Below are 14,001 nucleotides of genomic sequence, written 5' to 3'. Positions count from 1 at the left end.
ATGCTTTGACGCCGCCGCCCCCCCAGCAAAGCTCTTCTGCACAGCAACCCCCCCGGAGTCACTAATTGCCACATTCAAGGTCAATAAATGCTTTATGGTGGGAGGTGGTTCGTTAGGACTCTGGCACTGTCCGCAGCCAAGAAGCCAATGCTGGGAAGAGGTCAAACTGCCCCATTTATCCAGCCCTCAGCCCCTATAAAGAGAGGAGGAGACCCCAGCAGGGCACGGGAGCTGCAGGACCTCGGCAGAGGTGGTGTCCCTGGGTAGGAAGCCCTGTGCTCTGCCGAGGCAAAAAGTGGGGCAGAGCTGAAGCAATCCAGCCCTCGAGCCCTGCCTGCGTGTGCTGGGAGGTGAAGTGCTCCAACGCCCGCAGGGACACCGCAGAAATCGTTATTAGAGCAATTAACGAAGCACCGGCAGCACCGAGTGCAGTGCTGTGTCGGGGCAGGGAGATGGCAGAGGGTCAGAACTGCACTCAGCCTCGCTCTGCTGAACAGCCGGGGCAGCTTTGATGCGGGGAGGGGATGCTCAGCACCCCTTCCTCCTGCCAAATTTCTTCCCAGCTTTTGGGGCACGGGGGTGTCTCCGTGCCGCAGGGCAGAGCCCGGGCTCGGTCGGTGGCGTTTCGCCCTCCTCTCCCGCCGTGCCGCTCGGTTGTTCGCCGTGTAGCTGTGTTGCTCCTCGGGCTTTACCTGGTGTCCGTGTCAATAAACTCATTTCCACAAAGCCGTGGCTGTGGTGTGGCTCTGTGGGGCTGGGGACAGGGTCTGCTTCCCCCAGCTGCTGCCTGCTGGGGCTGGATCAGGTGCGAGGCAGCCGCGTGTGCGCCCCGGGAGCCCCTCATCCCGCTCCCTGCACACAGCAGACTCCACAAAATAATTTCTGGAGCTTGCACGAGGCTGTACCGAGTGTCCTCAGTGCTGCTCCTCTGCCTCTGCCTGCTGCTCTCTTCCCATCTCAGAGGGCAGCGAGCGGTGCAGGGGGCACCAGCTCCTCGGCACAGGCAGCCGAGGAGGAGCAGGAGGGAGATGGATGTGCCCGTCCGGCCCTTTCTGGTCCCCAGATGGGCTCTGTGTTCCCTGACCCGCTTTTCCCAAGGGGAAATGATAAAAGCACGTGAGATGCTGATGCATTCAGAGTGCTTTTGGCCCATGCTGGCGTCTTGCAGAGGGTTTTGCCCGTCTCTGGTGCTGTCTGAGGCAGGAAGGGTTGGGCTGCAAAACCTCTGCGGTGGCAGCCAGCCCCAAATGAAGCCATCGAAGGGGCTGGGAAAGCAGGATGAGGGGTTCCCTCCTGCAGCACAGCCCTTTCCTTCGCCCCTAACCAGCTCTGGATTAGCAGCACATGGAGGTGAAGTGACTCAGGACTGGGAGGGAAGGGAGAGCATCAGCCCACCGTGCCCTGCATGGGATGGGGGCAGCGTTCAGTGGGAACCCACAGTGCCATGAGCCCCCGGGGCTGCCACCGTCCCTGTCACATCCCATGGCGAGGGGAAGGGTTTGTCCCTCCCCACAGTTCTGCCAGGGGCTCCTCGGGGAGAACTCGGTCTTTGCTGCTGCTCTGGATTTACCGGCACGCTCGTGCCCTGCAAACGGGGACACGGCGACCCTGGGCTGTGCCGTTCCCTGCAAACTGGGTTTGCTTCCTTAGCACCGTCAGTCCTCAGTGCCGAGAGCTCAGGTGGCCGTCCCCAGGCTCGGAGCTGCTGCAGGGGGACCACACCACGGGGCAGGAACCTCCCCGGCTGCTCCAGGTTGCTCTGGCTGAGATGGGGCCAGCCAAAACCACTGGGCGGGCTGCCCAAAACCACTGCGGCTCCCAACAGCCTCGCGCATCCTGCTCCGTGTGTGTGTAAGGGGTGACAGCAGGTCCCCAAGCCCATGGGGCAGAACGTGGAGAAGCTGTCACAGCCCCCGAGCCCTCAGCCTCGCTCGTCCCCTGCTGCCACCCGCGTGCCAGGATGTGGGAGCAATTTGGTGGCTGGTTTTAGGTTCGCATCCGTCTCCCGTGGCTGGGGCTGGGCAAAGCCTCCGCGCCGGCGGGGACGCGCCGGGATCCGTCCCTGCTCCCTTCCCCCCGCCACCGTATATTAAATTTCACAAATAAAACTGCAAGTGAAGAGCATCTCGGAGGGAACTGCTAAAAATAGCCCCCAGGCTGGAGCCTGGATTGTGCAGGCGAGTTGGTTTGGTGTGCAGCCGCGATCCCTGCCCTTTCCCAGAAACGTCTCAGGCTGAGCGCAGCTCCTCGGCGATGCCAGGAAGGGCTGCTGGGGGGCCGGGGGGAGAGGAGCAGCACCTGGGGCTGGTAGCAGCCCGCAGGGACACCCGAATATTTCCCTAGATGTGAGCACCAGGCAGCTTTGCAGGAAAACAAGCCCCACGTCTCTGAAAGCCTGGGGTTGAGATGCAGGGAAGGGCTCTGCCTGCCTTTGCCCAGCCGTGGCGCAGAGCAGCACCGAGGCTTTGCTGGCTCCCCGTGTCCCCCCCAGTTGTGGGGCCGTGCCTGCTGTCCCATTTTCCTCTGGGAAGGAAGAGGGATGCTGTGGCTGTGTGCTGATGCTGGCACCCTCCTCACCCTGGGGACGAGCCCCTCTGGATGATTTTTTCCCAGCAAAAGGTGTCAGCGAGGCTGGGGGGGCCCGGCTGTGCCATGGTCGATGCTTGGGCTCTGCCAAGCCCCACGGGGGTGTCCCGGTGCTCGCTGGAGTCCTGGGGAGCAGGAGCAGGGCTTGGGGGGCACTTGGAGAAGCAGAGATGCTGGGGGAGTCCTTGGGGGGGGGGGGAAGTGGGTCCCTGCCTGGATCCACAGGCACCCCTTTCATCGCCATCGGGTAACAGCTCAATGTGGGGTGTCCCAAAAATACAGCTTCTGTTCCCAAAACGCCCCTTCCTCCATCCGGCCTCACCCCACACCGAAGTGGGAGCACCCCCCCGGGACAGGGGGGCTCGGAGAAGCCCCCACGGAGGGGCCCAGGAGCACCGAGCCCCAAAGCGAGCGGGGTGGTGGGGTCGGGGCGGGCGAGGGTCCTGCCATGGGAGAGGGGGGGGAGGAAAGGCTGAGGGCACCGGGCCCCCCCCCCCCCCCCCCCTCCACGGGTGCTGGGCAGCCAGGGGGTGCCCGATCCGCGCTGCGGGGGCCATGGGAGGGTCCTCTGCCAGCGGCACCTCCCCAGAGCCCCGGGAGGAGAAGCCGGTGCCCTTCGCGGCTCCCTGCGGAGCGCAGCGGGCCGGGCATTCCCCGCAGCATCTCCCGGGCGCTGCCTCCATCCCCGCCTGCCTCCCTCCGCGGGCAGTCCCCGCACATCCCCGCCCGGCCACAGCCTCCTTCCCTCCCCGGGCAGAGCCCGCAGCGCTCCGGGCACTGCCCGCCCCCTCCCCGGCCTCCTCCAGCCCCCCCTGCTCGGGCATCCCCAGCCTCAACCCCCCCCCGGGGGGCTCAGCCTCCAGCCCCGGCCGCCTCCCGTTTGCTCCCCCCCCCGGCCCCCCGGCAGCCCCATCCCGGCCGTGCCCGGGTTCCCCCCTTCCCCTTTATCCCCCCCCAGCCCTCCCCGTGTCCCCCCCCCGCCCCCAGCCCCCGCCGCCTCCCGGTCCCCGCACCGGGCTCGCCGCATGGCTCCGCCGCCCGCCGGGGCGCCGCCGGCCCGGGCCGCCGCTGCAAGGTACCGGGAGGGGGGGGGCACGGAGGGAATGGGGGGGTGATGGGGAGGGGGCAAAGTTGCCGCTGGGAGGGGGGCAGCGGGGTGGGGGGACCCCGTAAAGTTGAGCAGTGGAGCTAAGATGCTCCCCCCCCCCCCTCCTCCTGCCTAGTTGGGTATGGGGGGGTCTGCGCCCCCCCCTCCAAGCATCCCTGTGGTGCTACAGCCCTTTAATGGGCACCCCGGGGGGCGACCCCAAAGCCCCCCCCGCTCCCCTCTGCAGGGCTCGGGCTTGGGGAGGTGATGCTGGCCCCGTGGGGAGCGGGACGGGGCCGGCTGGGTCCTACCCCCCCGGGGTGGGGGGGGGCAAATTGGGGTGCCCAAGGTCACGGTGCCCCGGGGCTGTACCTGCAGCTGGGGGTCACGTCCCGGCCCCACAGCCCGTGGGGTGCTGCCGGGCTCGGCCTCACCGCGGTCCCCCCGTGGCCACCGCCGCGTCCCCACTGCGCGCCTCAGTTTCCCCCGGTGGCCCCAAACTGCCAGCGGGCAGCTCCGGGTGTTTCGGGGGCAGAGCGGCTTCTTGGGGCCTGTGGGGTGGCTTTCCCTGTGTGTGGGTCCCCGTCTGCCGGCCGGGAGGGGGACAGGGTTTTGGGGACCCCCGGCAGGGTGTCAGGGCAGCGCTCAGCTCTGCAGCTCGGGCACCCCGCGGTGTCCTGCGGGGCTGGGGCTGCCCGGCTGCGTGCCCCCGGCCCCGGAGGGGAGCTGGGGTCGCTTTTGGGAAGGGGAAGGGGCTGTGGGGACGGGGCTGTCCCTGCAGAGGGGTGGCCTGGCCATGACAGTGCTTTCTGCTGGCAGAGTGAGGCCCTGGCGGGGCTGAGCCCCCCGCGTCCCCCACCCCAAGGCACGCGGCTTGGGAACACTCCGGGCACGGGGCTGGGGCGCACGGGTCCCCAGAGGCACTCGGCACCTGCGGGGTGGTCCCAGCCCCGTGCCATGGCCCCAGCCCCGGGCACAAACCCTCCCTGCTGCCCCTGGGCTGGATCAGGCCCTGCTGAAGGCCCCCAGCCCCGGTGCCAGCGCTGGCCCAGCCCGGCCGCTCAGCACCCGCAGTGGGGATGTCCAGGGCCGGGATCTCCCTGGGGTGAAGAACCCCATGGGAACGGGGCGGCTGGAGCCCGCTGCCTTCTGGCAGCTCAGGGAGCGCTGCCCTGTGCTTTGGGGATGTTTTTCAGGGAAAGCAGACGAGAGCAGCAGGAATTGGTAAAAGCATCCATGCCCCGGGAGAAAGCACGAGCAGGTTCCTAAGGATGGGGGCCAGAGCAGGACCCATCCCATTGCCCCTGCTGCTTCCATCAAACCCCCATTGCCAGCGGGCGTTCGGGACCCTCAGACCCAGCTCCTGCACCCGTGTGTGTGGGTTATTGCCCCCCGTGCCCCCTCCATGCCCAGCCCTACCCTAGGGCCCCCTCCTGCCTCGCCACGTGTGCCCGTGGCTTGCGGGCTCGCCCCGTCAGCTGGCTCGGAAATTAGCCTCCATCAAGTTAATTGCCAAACCGCTCAAAGCCTGAAATTAAACATTAAAGCTGTCGCTCGCAGGCACAGAGCGATCCCCTCCCCAGCAAGAGGCAGTTCTGGCTGTCCAAGCGGAGGGAAGATGGATTCCCCAGCTCGGGGCGGCACCGGAGCCGCTGGGGGTGCCAGGGGACGTGTCCCCTGCTCTGCCAGGCCCGGGGGGACCCTGAGTTGCTGGTCCCTCCCCGGGAGGTTTCCTTGCTCTGGTGCCAGAGGGGCTGAATGTGCCTCCCGTGGGGCTTTGGAAAGGGCAGGAGCCAAAAGGAAACCCAAAGGAGAAGAGGAGCGGTGGTGAAATGGGAGCAGGAGATCCCCAGGGTGCGGCGGGAGGGAGGCGATGGGCACAGGATGGTCTCCAGGGTTCTGCTGCCTTTTAGGAAACCCAGGTGAGACCCTTCCTGGGGCAGGGCTTGCCCAAATCCTGGCTTTTTTGGGATGGGGGACCCTTGGCTCTCGCAGTGTCCATGCTGGGTGCATAGCCCAGCTCCCAGGGGACAGCCATAACCCTTTATCCATCTCCGAAAACCCCAACCCGCAGCACCAGCGGGGTCTGCGGGGCATCCCCAGCACCTGACCTCTTCCCCCCGGCCTTGCAGTGACGGGCTGTCCCGGCGGGGACACGCATCCTGAATGGGGCTGAGGCCCCCTGCGCGGGAATATGCAGCCTCGGAGCCGCGGGGGCAGCACCGGGGCAGCGGCCGGCGCGCGGCGGCATGGTGGCGACCTTCAAGATCGCCGTGCTGGGAGCCCAGGGCGTGGGCAAGAGCGCCATAGTCCGGCAGTTCCTCTACAACGAGTTCAGCGAGGTCTGCGTGCCCACCACGGCCCGCCGCGTCTACCTGCCCGCCGTTGTGATGAACGGCCACGTCCACGACCTGCAGATCATGGACTTCCCCCCCATCAGCGCCTTCCCCGTCAACACGCTGCAGGTAGGGGCGCCGGGGGAGAGCCGAGCAAGCCCCCGCTCGGGGTTTGGCTTACCTAAACGCCGAGGACGGCGGCTTCAGAGCGGCAGGATGGGATAAGGTGGTTGGTTTTGTTGGTTTTTTAATTAATTTTTATTTTTTTTAATTTATTTTTTAATTGCAGCTTATTCGCCTAAAATGATTTCCAGCCCTGGAGGGGCGGTTTCCCTCTCTGTTTCCCACCCAAGGGGGTGCCCGTGGCTCCTCTGGGTCTCCTTGTCCATCTGGGTGCTGGGGCAGGGCACTGGGATCCGTTCCCATCACTGTCCTGGACCAGCAAAGGGCTCGGGGAGCGCGGCCAAAACCCTTGGGTGAAAATCTCAGAGGTCCTGGAGAGCCAAAGCACGGCGCACCCCTTGCCTGAAGGCCACCCCTGTTGTGGGTTTGGGGTTTTGCTGTGTTTCTCTGTGGTTCCTCTAAGCCTGCTCCTCTTTTCCCTATGGGAAAGGCCGTTTTCCTCGCTATGGGCTCGTGTTTACCCCAATGAGGGGTTCCTTACACCCCTCACCCCACAGCGGTGCCTGGATCGATCCCAGCAGCGCCGACCCCGCTGCTCCCCAGCCCCGCAGCTGCCACCACCACTGCCTGCGGGGTCCAGCGGGGGAAAAGGGGATTTTAACCCCGTGCCGCTGGCAGGGACGGGCTGTCTTGTATTTTTAATCAGTGTAATTACACTGCTCCTGCTCCCCGTGGGGACAGGGTCAGGGGGGCTCTGCAGGGCCCCGCGCTTGCCCGAAGCTGCGGGGCAGGAGGTGAAGGGAGCGCCGGGGGGGGGGGTTAAAAATTAAATGGCGTGTGCAGGGAACGAAAGGTCAGCGAGAGACACGGCCCGAAATAGCAAAGGGTAATTTATTGACATGGCAGACGACGCTCACATACTCAATTAACTCCGTGCCTCGCTGTGCTCAAGGGGAGGTGGGCGGTGGGAACAGATGGAGGCTCCCAGGGCAGGGGCTGGTCGGAGGGGCTCCCGGAGGGGAAGGGGGCACCACGGCGGGGGCAGACAGCGGCCGGGGCTGCTGGAGGCATCGCTGGGCTCCGCTCCTTGCCCAGGAGCAGCCTCCCTGCGGAGATGGCCTGGGAGAGGAGCACGGCCCCAGCTCCCCGATGTCCCACTCTGGCCTCGAGCATCCCCAGGAATCCAAACGTGGATGTGCTCGGAGTAAGCCGAGACACTGGCACTGCACCTGCCCTCCTCGTAACGTGGCCGGGAGCATCTCCTCCTCCCCAGGGACCTGAGCAGGGGTCGGGGTGCTCCCTGCTCCCTCCCGTGCCCAGCTCTGGCTGCTGGGGTCTGCACGAGGCAGTGAACCACGCCGTGAAACTTTCCTCTCCGCGATTTCCTCCGGTCCTCGGTCTCATTTAGCCTCGTTCCCGGAGATCATAAACCCAGAAGGGATGATTCACCGTGTGCTCGGGCTTTGCCTGGGGAGCATCGGAGCCTTTTCTGCTCCGTGCGTCCCTCTCCTTCCCAGCCCAACCTCGGGAGGGATCCTCGCGGAGCCGCCTGCACGCGCCGTAACCCTGGGTCACGGCAGCCTCAGCACAGCCCAGAGGCATCCCCCAGAACATAACCCCATGGACACCTCGGGGGGGATGGCTCCATCCCACAGCGGGGACGTGCTGGGGATCCAGTGGGATCCACTGGGAAGCGGGGACGGGCTGCACTGGGGACGCTGTGCTTTGGGGCCGGTTACTGGTGTTACTTGTCCTCAGCAGACCCCGCTCCCGAGCAGCCGCTGCTCCCTGCCTGTCCCCAGGTCCCCTTTGCTGTCACCTTCCTGCTGCCACCTGCAGTGCTGCCGTGCTGCAGAGCTGCTGGTCTGGGACCCCGCAGCCTCCCCTGCCCCAAACCTGGGCTCCATCACCCCTAAACAGCCCAATGAGCAGCTCTGGAGGGAGGGAAGCTTTACACCCAGGCTTTCAGCCCCCTTCACCCAGCTCCAGTAAGGCTGCCCCTGGGCGGAGGTGCAGAGAAAGGCTTTAATCCTCGCTCCGGAGAGGAACTGGGGCTGGCAAATCCCCTTATCCTTCCTCTGGGTTACGTGATCCTGGGGGGAGCTGCCAAAGGGGGGAGATGGAGGCGTTGCAGGGACAGGGGGCAGAGCAGAGGTGCGATGGGTGCTGTGCTTTGGGGCTGGGGAAACGTGCGGTGAAACGCTCCCATCCAGGACCCCACACACCTGCAACGTGCCCAGGGGCCGGATCCTACAAACATCTTTCCCCCTACAAACGCGTCCGGCCCCCAGGCGGTGCGGGGCGTCCCCCGGGGCACGCCAGGATTGATCCCTCTCTGCACCTTGCAGGAGTGGGCGGACGTGTGTTGCAGGGGGCTCCGGAGCGTCCATGCCTACATCCTGGTCTATGACATCTGTTGCTTTGACAGCTTCGAGTACATCAAAACCATCCGCCAGCAGATCCTGGAGACGAGGTAGGGGCCGTTTGCCGGCGGGGGCATGCCAAGAGTGGGGTGGTATCGTGGTGGGGATGGGATCCTATAACCCCCTGCTGAGCCTCTTACATCCCAGGGCAGATATTCCTGGGGAAAAGCACCTTGGGGTGACACGGGGCCCCCTTGGTGGCCACAGAGAGGGACAAGGGGACAGGACAGGCTGGGGCTGGGTTGTGGCTCCGTGTCTCTGCCCTCCCTCACCGCCCTCCCGCCCCAGGGTCATCGGCACGTCGGAGACGCCCATCATCATCGTGGGCAACAAGCGGGACCTGCAGCGGGGCCGGGTGATCCCGCGCTGGAACGTCTCCAACCTGGTGAAGAAGACGTGGAAGTGCGGCTACATCGAGTGCTCGGCCAAGTACAACTGGCACATCCTGCTGCTCTTCAGCGAGCTCCTGAAGAGCGTGGGCTGCGCCCGCTGCAAGCACGTCCACACCACCATCCGCTTCCAGGGCGCCCTGCGCAGGAACCGATGCACCATCATGTGAGCCCCCCCGACCCCCACGGACCCCTCCCCGGGGCCGTGTCCCCGCAGGACCCCCAGCCCTGCCGGGGTGATGCTTTGCTGGGAGCTACACCGGAGGCACCCCGGGTGTTGCTTCCCCTGCGGTGACATTTGGGGACACGGCGCGCACGGCACGGGGCCGGGCAGGGCGATGTGGTGGCCGCCAGGGGGTCGGGTCAGGCTGGGCCAGGGGGTCCCAGAGGCGAGGGGTGAGGGAGGACCTCAGCTGGATCCTCACTTCTCTGCATGAAGGAGCCACTTGGGGAGAGCCCCGCGGTCCCACCGACCTCCAATTCCCACCTCAGGGCTGAGCGCTGCCTCCCTGCGCCGCCACGGCCCGAGCTGGTCACCTCCGTGGGCTCTTGCTGCTCTGTGCCTGAGCCGGGCAGCCTGGTTTGGTTCCCCTGCCCCAAAAAGTGCTATTCCCACCCCCACCAGCTCCCTTTCCTCAAGCCTCGTCCTCCCCGTATGCACCAGCCCCGCAGAGGCTTCGCCAGCCCCCGGGTTTTTAGGGCCAAAGCTGCTGCCATTAAACGCTGGGCACAGCTCAGCACCCCGACCCAAAACCCAGCATCCTGACCCAAAAAGCAGGGGTTCCTGGCTAGGCAGGCAGCACTTCCAGGTGGATCCAACCCCTGCGGGGCTTTTCCCAGGGGAAGCTCACGCCCATCCATCCATCCAAGACGGGGACGGTGCCTGCACAAAGGCAGCCTCCGAAGCAATAGGGAGCTGGGGTTGCATTGCCACTTTCATTTCTTAATTCTGTGCACATTCCTAATGGGAAAATGAGCCCCTCCTTATTTTTCTTTCTTTCTTTCTTCTTTTTAAATTAATCTTTTGGCTGGTTTCCGCTCCGGACTGCCAGCTCATCTGCAGCTTGTCCTGGAGCCCGGGAGGTAAAGTGCAGCCCGAGCTCGTAAATGGGGCCGGGTGCGAGGGGTGCAGGTCTGGGCTTTGTCCCCGTGTGACACAGGGACGCTGTGAAACAGCCAACACCAAAACCCACTGCCTCTGCCCCACCGACAGGCTCCATTTCCCAGAACTGCTGCTGTCCTGGTAACTCTTGCTGTTAAGAGTCCTTGCCACTGAGCTCTAGCCCACTGCATTCAGCCTGGCCTCGCATCCTGGCCATCGGTCAGTCCCTGCATCCCTGCTCCATCCCTGCCGTCAGTCCCTGCTTCATCCCCACCATCAATTCCTGCTCCATCCCCACCATCAATACCTCCTCCATCCCTGCCATAATTCCCTGCCATAAATCCCTCCATCCCCACCACCAATTCCTGCTCCATCCCTGCCATCAGTTCTGCTCCATCCCTGCTGCCCCCACCACCTGCTTTAGGAACCAAAACCCCATCTTCTTACCCCAAACAAAATAAGGAATAAATCACACAGAAAAGTCGATGGGAAGGCGCACAGGGCCCAGGGCTGGGGGAGAGCAGCTCCCATCCTCCATCCCTCACCTTCACGGCAAGCCCACCGCGCCGCGCCGCCGGCCCAGACCCATCTCACCAGGATTGATCAGCCCACGTTATCGGTCTCTCGCTAGCTTTACCCCTCCAAATTGTTTGAGAAGGAAACTCCTCGGTAAATGCTACTAATAAAGCATTTATACAGTGCTCCGACGTGCACATGTCAGCGACTAAGCCAATACATTGTTTGTTATAACCCTGTAGCCTGCAGTTTATAGCACAATTAGTTACAGGTTTTTATAGCATCTATTTAGTATTTTGGAAAAAAAATGGTTATAAATATAATTGTTATATTCTATTGTACTTTATAGACAGAAGTTATATTAGTATTAACAACCCTCCCTGCTCTGGCAGCAGTGCCCAGCTCCCGGACCACTGCGAGGAGAGCGGGATTGGGGCCGGGACCCCGGGCACAGCGGGGCTGGGGGCTGGGATGGCAGAGGATCAGCACATCCCCTGACCCCTGCAGCACTTGGGATCAAACTGCCTTGCCCCCCTGCCCATAAATATGCCCTCATCCCAAAGTGTAACCGCTCTGCCACCACCTCCTCGTCCCGCTCTGTGTTTCCTCGCTCGGCCCTACGTCTACACAGAGATAACCTGCTGCTGAGCTGGGGGGAGGCTGAGGATGTCCCCAGCTGTCCCCAGGGGCAGAAAGGTGGAAAAAAAAATATCATTTTCTGCCCCGTGTGTGTGTGTGCTGAGCCAGGAGGTGTCACACAGCCCGAGGTGGGCTCGGTGCAGCCCCGATGAGGATGCTCGCCCTCTCCTCCTCCTGGAGGTGCATCACGGTTTCCAGGACATGGCTCCCCTTTCCCCCCTGGACTTCTCGTTGGAGATTCCCAAGACGTCTCCACCTCCTGAAATGCCCTGCACCCCTTTACTTGAACCCGAATTAAAATCAGGTCTGTCCCCCTTGTTCTGTACCCGCCTCGCTGCTCCTTGCTCGCGGCGCCGGACCGCTCGCAGCCCCGCCGCGGCGCTGGAAGCCCCCTGGGGACGCCGAGTTCCCCCTGGCAGGATCCTTCCCACCAGCAGGGCTCACTGCCCACGGAACCGGTCACCGGGGACTTCTCCCTCCCTGCCCACACAGAAAAGCTGCTGGGAGAGAAGAGGCTTTGGTACAGCTCTTATTGCACAAGCACCGACCGCCGCTGCCGCCCCGTGACACCCCTGCGGATGCGTCCTTGCTGGAGCAGCCTTAATGCAGGGGGGCTGCTCCAAACCAGGGCCCGCAGCGAAATGCCAGCAGAGCATCAGGAAAATCGTGTCACCCTGCCCTGAGCTCACCAGGCTGTGCGTGCTGGAAGGCTCAGGCATCCTTGGTTCCATTGCGCAGATGGGGAAGACCGAGGCACGCGGTGGTGTCCCCAGAAGCAAACGCATCGCGCTGCCTGCGCCGACCTCCTGGGGCTCAGCCCCCAATTTGGGCACTGTGGCTCCCACAAGCAAGCGGTCTCCCAAAACCCAAGGGGCAGGGGGTCAGACCCACGCCTCCTCATCGTCCTCGGTGAGCCAGGCGCCGCTGTCAGCCGGCGAGGGCTTGGCTGCGGGGTGCGCGCCCCCGGGCTGCGGGCGTCGCGTCGGGGCTGGGGGGCGATGCTGGCCCCGGGCACGGGGCAGGCGCTGCCCCAGCGGGGTGGGGATGCGTGAGGGGCCCTTCCCGGGCCGGTGGTCCCGCCGGGGACGCACTTTGGGCCGCAGCTTCAGCTTGTAGATGGAGGGCACGCGCTCGGGTTTCTTCAGGCACCGCCGGGGTTTCAGCAAGGTGGCCGCCCTCGTGCCCTGCGGGGTCTGGGACCCCGCTGCCAGCTCCTCCGTGGTCCCCCCAGCTGGGAGGGTGGCACGCTGCGGGGTGGCCATGGGGGGTTTTGGGGCCACCCAGCTCTCCATCTCCACGGGGCGCAGGGGCTGCCGGTTGTGGGCGAGCTCCTCCAGCACCCTGTCGTAGCCCGGGGACTGTGAGTGTGCCCAGCACCCCCGGAGCCCCGAGCCCCCCCTGCCATGGCCACAGGTTCCCCCCGGTTCATCCGCTGGCACCCCGGGGCTCTCAGCATCCTTGGCTGGTGGGCTCGTGGCTGGGTGGCACCGCTGGGGACCCTCCCCAGCAGCACAGCCCTTGCACCCGTTTGCGATAGGGGACAGAGGGGTCGGGGGCCGGCAGCCAGCCGGGCTGGCTTTGCTGAGGGGTTTAACACTTCTGTCCCCTTTTGGCGCTTGGCTCAAAGAGTTTTGGGGTGGTGCTGGATGGCCACGTCCACAGGCTGCCCGGTTCCCTTCCCGGGGGCTTTTCCTGCTCTGTGATGCCCCCCGGGCATCGCGGTGCGGGGAGGAAGAACTGACCTTGATGGGGCTGTGGGCACGGGGCACGGCGGCAGCGGGGACCCCTGCTTGCTGCAGCCTGGCAGCCCCCACGGACGAGCTCCCCCCTTGCTGGGTGGTTTTTGGAGGCGGCGGTGCCCGACTCTGGGCGCTGGGGGCCCTGCCCCTGCCCTGTGCTGCTGCAGAACGGGGGGTCCCCAGGATGCTCCCAGGTGGCACCTCGGGGACCCCCGCACTGCCCCGCGTGCCGGGGGCCAGCCGGGACGGGGTGGGTGCCCGCTGCGTGGCCCCACAGCCGGGGGTGCTGGGTCGAGCGGGGGACCTCGGTGGTGGCTCCCGTGTCCTGCAAGGAGAGAGAGACAGAGGGGGGTGCACAGAGCCACCGTGTCCCCCTGCATCCAGGGATGGCACAAAAAGCACCCCAAAAAGTGGCGGTTTTGGGGTACGAAGCCGCTCTGCACCTCACCTGCCCGAAGGGACCCTCCGGGGCTGCGCTGGCTCCCGGCGAGGGCTGGCACCCGGCGAGGGGGTGGCGGGGCGCAGGGGGCCGGGGCGGGGGGCGTGGGGGGCGCGGGGTCCCCACGCGACGGGGGGCAGCGGGCTCTGCGAGCGGCTGACCAGCAGCGAGGGCTGCCCGCGGCCGGGGGCCGGGGGGGCTTTGCAGAGCTGGACCTCGTGCTGCACCTGCTGGGGGGGCCTGCTCCGGGGGTGCTGCTTGTGAGCTGCGGGGGAAGACGGGGCTCAGCCACCGCCACCCCATCACCTTCACAGACCCCAACCCTGGGGAGGGGTTTTCAGGACCCCCACCCCCCCCATGCTGTCAGCCAGGGATGCTCCCCGCAGCCCCCAGCACCTTGCAGAAGGGATTTGGGCCTCGCAAAGGGTCTCTTTCCTTCCCAAAGTCTGCCGTGACCTCTAGCGGCCACCCAGCAAGAGCTATACCCCAAAGCAATGATTTCCCAGCGCAGCATTGGGGTTGGGGGGCCTCCTGCTCCTGAAAACCCCCACGAGCAGCAGCATGCACCCCATAAGCAGCAGCAGGCACCCCATAAGCAGCGATGAGCCCCCCCCCTTCTCCC

The 14,001-nt window shown here is 65.3% G+C and overlaps 1 protein-coding gene across 3 annotated transcripts; it reads left to right on the top strand.

Annotated features, from left to right (window-relative positions):
- Positions 1 to 3,410: 3,410 nt before the first annotated feature.
- Positions 3,411 to 10,484, top strand: RASL10B (RAS like family 10 member B). 3 transcript variants are annotated; one of them, XM_082776011.1, is made up of 4 exons: positions 3,411 to 3,661; positions 5,806 to 6,138; positions 8,561 to 8,605; positions 8,844 to 10,484. In XM_082776011.1, exons 2-4 carry the CDS (start codon positions 5,923 to 5,925, stop codon positions 9,237 to 9,239), a joined length of 657 nt encoding a protein of 218 aa, XP_082632137.1. In that variant the 5' UTR covers positions 3,411 to 3,661; positions 5,806 to 5,922; the 3' UTR covers positions 9,240 to 10,484. The 3 variants fall into 3 exon arrangements, with proteins under 3 accessions (XP_082632137.1, XP_082632139.1, XP_082632138.1); XM_082776013.1 differs by having other exon boundaries at positions 8,481 to 8,605; positions 8,844 to 9,241; XM_082776012.1 differs by lacking the exon at positions 3,411 to 3,661 and adding an exon at positions 5,275 to 5,595.
- The last annotated feature ends 3,517 nt before the right edge of the window (positions 10,485 to 14,001 follow it).

Source organism: Aythya marila (genome assembly GCF_965140915.1).
Source record: "Aythya marila genome assembly, chromosome: 20".
NCBI lineage: Eukaryota > Metazoa > Chordata > Aves > Anseriformes > Anatidae > Aythya > Aythya marila.
This window is presented reverse-complemented; position numbering and strand designations above follow the sequence as displayed.

What these genes read in the sequence shown, in the direction of transcription:
- RASL10B (XM_082776011.1), top strand. Translation starts at nt 5,923, where the DNA reads ATGGTGGCGACCTTCAAGATCGCCGTGCTGGGAGCCCAGGGCGTGGGC. An exon ending in TCCCCGTCAACACGCTGCAG is followed by an intron (nt 6,139 to 8,560) that starts GTAGGGGCGCCG and finishes TTGCTTTGACAG; the next exon opens with CTTCGAGTACATCAAAACCA. An exon ending in CAGCAGATCCTGGAGACGAG is followed by an intron (nt 8,606 to 8,843) that starts GTAGGGGCCGTT and finishes CTCCCGCCCCAG; the next exon opens with GGTCATCGGCACGTCGGAGA.